This window comes from Nannospalax galili, unplaced genomic scaffold (assembly GCF_000622305.1).
Source record: "Nannospalax galili isolate Female #2095 unplaced genomic scaffold, S.galili_v1.0 scaffold500, whole genome shotgun sequence".
NCBI classification, from domain to species: Eukaryota; Metazoa; Chordata; class Mammalia; order Rodentia; family Spalacidae; genus Nannospalax; species Nannospalax galili.
Genome location: NW_008347292.1, coordinates 108,798 through 115,128, shown reverse-complemented (window position 1 = coordinate 115,128; position 6,331 = coordinate 108,798). Strand labels below are relative to the sequence as shown.

At 41.7% G+C, this 6,331-nt stretch overlaps 1 protein-coding gene across 1 annotated transcript in view; it reads left to right on the top strand.

The window, feature by feature from the left end:
- Kcnk10 (potassium two pore domain channel subfamily K member 10) overlaps positions 1-6,331 on the top strand; it is a 156,763-nt gene that overhangs the window by 108,337 nt on the left and 42,095 nt on the right. The window contains exon 4 of the mRNA XM_008843780.2: positions 4,262-4,422. Coding sequence (XP_008842002.1) covers positions 4,262-4,422 — 161 coding nt within the window. The remainder of the gene's footprint in view (positions 1-4,261; positions 4,423-6,331) is intronic.

Below are 6,331 nucleotides of genomic sequence, written 5' to 3'. Positions count from 1 at the left end.
AAGGAAATGGGTCTATAGTTTTCTTTTTTGGTTGTATCTTTACCAGGCTTTGGTATTAGAGTGATGCGGGCTTCATAGAAGGAATTTGGAAGTTCTCCCTCCATTTCTATCTTTTTGAATAAATTAAGTAGTATTGGATATAGATCTTCTTTACATGTCTGATAGAATTCTGCTGTAAATCCATCTGGTCCACAGTCCCCTTCTAAGTGGTGTGAGGGCCAATGTGACTGCACAGTTTGCACATCCATAAAGCAGATTTATTTATTTTTACTTTATGTGTATGTTTTGTCTACATGTATGTAAATGAACCCATGTCATGCAATGCCCACAGAGGTCACAGAAGGGCGTTAGATCACCTGGAACTGGAGTTACAGATGGTTGTTAGCCACTATCTGTGTGCAGGGAATCCAACCCAGGTCCTCTGCAAGAACAGCCAGTGTTCTTAACCAATGGGCCATCTCTTCAGCCACTACAATAAATACTTTTTTTTTTTTTTGGATTTTTTTGAGACAGATTCTCCCTGTAGCCACAGCTGGCCTGGAATTTGCTATGTAAAACAGGCCAACTTTGATCTCACAGAGATCCATCTGTCTCTGCCTCATGAGTGCTGGGATTAAAGATGTGAGCCACCATGCTCAGCAACAGTGCATACTCTCAACCAAATAACCAGGTCTAGATGATACACAGTTAGACAAAGATTTGATTTGGGCACCTAAGGGACACATGAAAACGTCTTTGTGTCTCAGACCCAAGTCCTCTTGAAACACCAGTTTTCTCCTCAAGGATTTGGAACCATTTTCTACCTAGAAATAAATAGAATTGAGAGCCGTCTGGTCCTCCTTTGTAATAACCTCTTTGTTTCTGAGTGTCCTTGCTGGAATGGAAATCTTCTGTTGAAAGTGAACAGCAGTTAGTTGGCAGAGGATCTTCTTAGACTCCTTGTTCTTTACCTACATCCAGTTCTGAAATGTCAGGTTAGTTCTTCTGTGCAATCACTCCTCTAGCAGGTGAGTTGCCCTCTTAAGTTCTCAGCCTCAAAGATCTTAAGCTCCGCACTAAACACCCATGTTTACTAACTATCCGTGGGTACACTTAAGTCACTGAGCTAACTCAGTTCAAGGCATGCATATTTTTTGTCCCTTGTTCTGGTGCTGTGGGAAAACAGCAGAACTGATAGAAAAATAGAAGCAGACCATCTGTTTTCTTCCCAGGGCTTCTATTTTCTCGGGACATATTGCTGAGAAGCACAGGAAACCTCAGGGAGATAATTGCTGGTGCCCACTGAGTGCTTGCTTTGCGCTGAGCTTCACGTGCATTTTATCCTCACACAGAACTCATGCTTCACATGAAACTCATTTACAACAAAGGAAGGTGCTTTCACAGCCTTATTTCAGATTTAAAAAGTGAGGCAGAGGGCTGACTAACCAACCCAAGATGTGAGAGTCAGTAGTATTATGGAAGAATCAAAACAGGAACCCGTGTAGTCTCTGTTTTGACTGTCTACGTACAGCACCACATCTTACTTTACAGTTCTGCCTAGGATTTCCAAAGAATAGGCAAGGCAGCCTGACCAGAGGAAAAAATAATTCAGGAATGTGGTCCTCCCACTGCCCAGGGAAAAGCTCCCAAGTGCAAACTGTAGCATTCCCATGTACCTACAGGGTGAAGGGTCAAACGTTCTGTGTAGTTCCTCAGAGGCGTGGAACACAGATCTGCACAGGCCTTTGTGCGTGACACAGCACCACTCACAAATGGACATTGCTTTATATCCATTGTGAAGTGAGCCACCAAGGAAGAGAAGATGCCTTTAAATATATTTAAAGACTTATTGTGGGCTGGGGAGATAACTCAATGGACAAAATACTGGCTGTTCAAGCATGACGACACGAGTTTAGAGCCCCAGAAGCTATGTGAAAAGGCAGGTGCTGCAGTAGTGTGTGACTGTAACCCTAGCTCTGGGGGACAAGAGGATCTTGGGAGGTCACTATCCAGCCAGGCCAGCCCAATTAATGACCTCCAGGCTCAGTTAGAGTCCTTGTCTCAAAAAATAAGGTGGAAAGGGTAAAAGTGATTGAGCATAGACATCCTGGTGTGTCAACTTCTGGCCTCCCCACACACTGCACCGGTGAGTACGTCTACGCACTCACATACTCACATGCACACTACTACTACTACTACTACTACTACTACTACTACTACTACTGCTACTAATACTACCACCACCACCACCACCACCACCACCACCACCAAATACTTTATAGTGGTATAGTTTATTACTTAAAAATATATATTATTTCTAATTTATGTGTATGAGTGTATCGCCTGCATGTATATAAGTGCACCCATATCGTGCAATGCCGATGGAGGTCAGAAGAGGATGTGAGATCCCCTGGAACTGGAGTTATGGATGGTTGTTAGCTGCCATGTAGATGCTGAGAATTGAACCCAGATCCTCTGCAAGAGCGTCCAGTGCTCTTAACTGCAGAGCCACCTCTTCAGCCCCTAGTTTACTACTTAAAAAAACATTTTTCTTGAATCTCTCCAGCACTATAAAATTTAGAGATTATGTGGGTGTGAGGGCTGCCAGGGATTATGAGGTAGGCGTGGAACCTCCTCTCTTTTCACTGGTGCTTTTGGGGTGACTCCAGCATGCCCTGTGAGCACAGTTCTCTCTGGAAACTGGAGGAAGTGTGTAGCACTTGTCAGGATTAATAAATGCATACTCAGCAGTCTTGGTTCTTCAGTTGCCCTTGTCTGCAATAACTTTCTGAGACAGACTAAAAGAAAACCTACATTCTCCAAATAAGGCCATTGTGAGGTAGCCAATCTAAAGACATCTGTGTCTCTACAAGTTTCTAGAATGTTTCCAAGACTCACCATACACCTGTGTAATGTGAAGAAGCATGCTTGTTTTCTTTTAAACAGAGCTAAGTTAATGTGAACTGGATTACCTTCTAGGTGTCCAGATTCTTGAAAGCCTTTGAGAAAAGTCCTGGGAGTTTCTTTGCACATTTAAATGATGGTGAATAAAAGAACTAAAGGACTAGGAAGTCTTGTCTGCATACTCATCTAAGAAATGGAAGCTAATTAAAATAATTTGTGATCGAGGTTTGAGTGATTATGAACAGAAAATTGTAAAGGAAAGTAGCCAAGTGACTCAGCCCCAAAGGCAGAAATGAGCAGCAGGCTCATGGGACTATGGGAGGACAAGTGTTGGACAATCATGAGCTTTTTTTTTTTTTGCCCTGCTGGGAACATCATTCTTGTCTGTGCTGCACTCTCAATGTGCCATAGACCAGTGCTTCACCCATTCCTGGGATTCAGAAACAGGCTCCACACAAGGTACCAAAACTGGGGAGAGTGTCAGGTCACTAGCATAAGACTGTAATGCTTATTGGCAAGAAAATGAGTACCAAGTAATTGAGGCTTTTATCCCATGAAAACTATACTAATACTATAAGCCTCTTTCTTTCAGTAATACTACCTTTTTATATAAGCCCAATATGCACTGTATATGAATTACTTGTATAATTGCAAAACTCTTAAGAATGTAGATATTCATGTTTTCAAAGAACTGTTTGAAATTCCTATTAATTGACTTTGACTATAGAGGGAATCCTTCGTATTCAAACATCTGTTCCAGGAACAAGCATTTATTTAACACTGATCACCCTTGGTACAAGGGATATGGGTGGAGAGGCAAAATTTAGAGATTGTGGCAGTAAATGGCCCATTTTTTTCTGTAACCAGTCTTTTCAGGGGAGAGATGTACAAGTCCTTGGTCCTTTCTGAATTTGTATTAGGTTACATTTCCTCTTCAATGTGCAGGGCCTATTACTCTATGAAAGCAAATGTTGAATATGGTAAGTCCAGGTAAAGAGCGTGCTTGTGGGATAGCACTCTAAAGAGAAGCTTGTCTGATCTTAAGAAGATAATTGGTTTAGGCAACTAGTTTAAGCTTCCTTAACCAATGGTGTTGATGATGTGTAGTGTTTCTGAAGGAGATAGAACTCTTTTATCATCTGAGACACAATTCTTGGTGACTACATTCTTGAAACGTGTTAGGATTTCAGAAACTTTAAGATCACGTAAAAAGAGAGGGGCAAGAGAACAATGCTTTGAACTATAAAGGGCTTTGGAATGAAGTTCTGCTCCTCAGCACTAACAAAGGGGGGCATGTAAAGTCTGTGGGTCTCTGGTCTACTCTGCTTTCTCTTCCACCTCACTGCTTTTCCTCTCTCTTTCTAACATCTCTCACCAGGGTATGGGAACATTGCTCCAAGCACCGAAGGAGGCAAAATCTTTTGTATTTTGTATGCCATCTTTGGGATTCCACTTTTTGGTTTCTTATTGGCTGGAATTGGAGACCAACTTGGAACGATCTTTGGGAAAAGCATTGCAAGAGTGGAGAAGGTCTTTCGAGTGAGTACTGCACCTGTTTAAACACTAACTACATGATTCACTTGACTTTGGCCCGATAGGGGTAGAAGTCAACACAGAGGTCCTGCTCTTTGTGTGAAATAGTGTTATTTTCCGTTTATGTTTTCTATTGTGGCCAATAGTACCCAGAGGCCTGTGCCTTTCTTTTGAGTAGATTTCTGCTTTTCAGTGGTACTTACAGGATCACAGGAAAGCTAACTATGGATCACCAACATAGACTTCTGAGGTGAGGCACACAGTGTCTTGGTCTGTTTCTGTTGCTATAGTGAAATACTTGAGGCAAGATGATATATAAACAATAGAATTTATTTTCCATAGGATGGAGACTGAGTGTGTAAGATCAAGGTTTCACCATCTGGTGAGGGGCCATTTTCCCCTTTCAAGGTGATGATTGTTATTGTAACTTCTGCAGGAAAGACTGCTAAGACCTCATGTGGTGGCACCATAGAAAGGAAAAAGGGCTCTCAGCATTGGGTGAAGCCTTTTTTATAAAGGGTGAGCCTTTACCTCATTGGTGAAGGGGGACCCCTCATATTGTAATCACCTTTATAGGGTTCTGCCTTTTAATATGGTTACACTGGCTACTAATTTTCAATACCTGACACATTTAAATCACAACACCCAACTTTAAATTTCCTTTAAAGATGGAAGATGGTGGGCTGACTGGCTAGATGACCCAATGGGTAAAGGCACCTGCCTGCAAGCCTGACTACCTGAGTTCAATCCCCAGGACCCACATGGTAGGGAGGAGAGAACTGACCCCTGCAGGTTGTCCTCTGACCTCTATCTATGCACTGTGGCATGTATATGCACACACATACACATAACTAAGAAATAAAAAATTTAAAAAGTAAAATGATGAAAGATGGTTTTCTTAATGCTTTTGCAATGAAACAGAGAAATATAAATCTATCTATTTTGTTATTAGAATGCCTTCACTCATTTTATTTCCACATACAGTGTCTCCAGGCTGATCTTGGTTTCTTCTAAAAGCTGAACTTCTCTGATCTCCGTCTGTGCTTTGTACCTGCCTCCTGGTGTCTCTTCCCTGTCCTGCTGAACATTCCCTCAGCACAACAGCATACTAGTGGTCTACTTTATGCTAAGGTGTGGAGGACTGTTATTACTTTAGTGAATTTTTTTCTCTTAGAAACATTTACTTTTAGGGGTTGGAAAGAGGGCTCAGTGGTTAGGAGTGCTGGCTGCTCTTGCAGAGGACCTGGGTTTGAGTCCCAGCACCCACATGGCAGTTAACAACCGTCTGTAACTCCAGTTCCAGAGGATCCCGATGCCTTCTTCTGACCTCCACAAGCATTGCACAACATGGGCGCACTTACACACATGCAGGCATACACTCATATACATAAAAAATAAAATAAATAAAATATTTTTAAAAAAGGACTATTTACTTTTAAACAAAGGACAAAAGTCTTAATCCTAGCAATGCATTTCCTAAAGATGTGATGCTTGGCCTTGGTGACAGGCATGCCAAGTGGGTTTGGTTGCAACATTTAGGTTCCCAATACCCTTAAACACACACTCATTCATTTGATCTCACGGAACTCATGGTTAGCTTAGGCATAAGTAAAGTCATTTCTGCTCCCCTATTCAATATTATGCAATTCTCAGTCTTCTGGTCCTTCCTCAGATAATTCTTTCCTAGGATAGCTTACTTGGTGACAGGCATGCCAAGTGGGTTTGGTTGCAACATTTAGGTTCCCAATACCCTTAAACACACACTCATTCATTTGATCTCACGGAACTCATGGTTAGCTTAGGCATAAGTAAAGTCATTTCTGCTCCCCTATTCAATATTATGCAATTCTCAGTCTTCTGGTCCTTCCTCAGATAATTCTTTCCTAGGATAGCTTATTCTCTTCTCTTTCTCTCT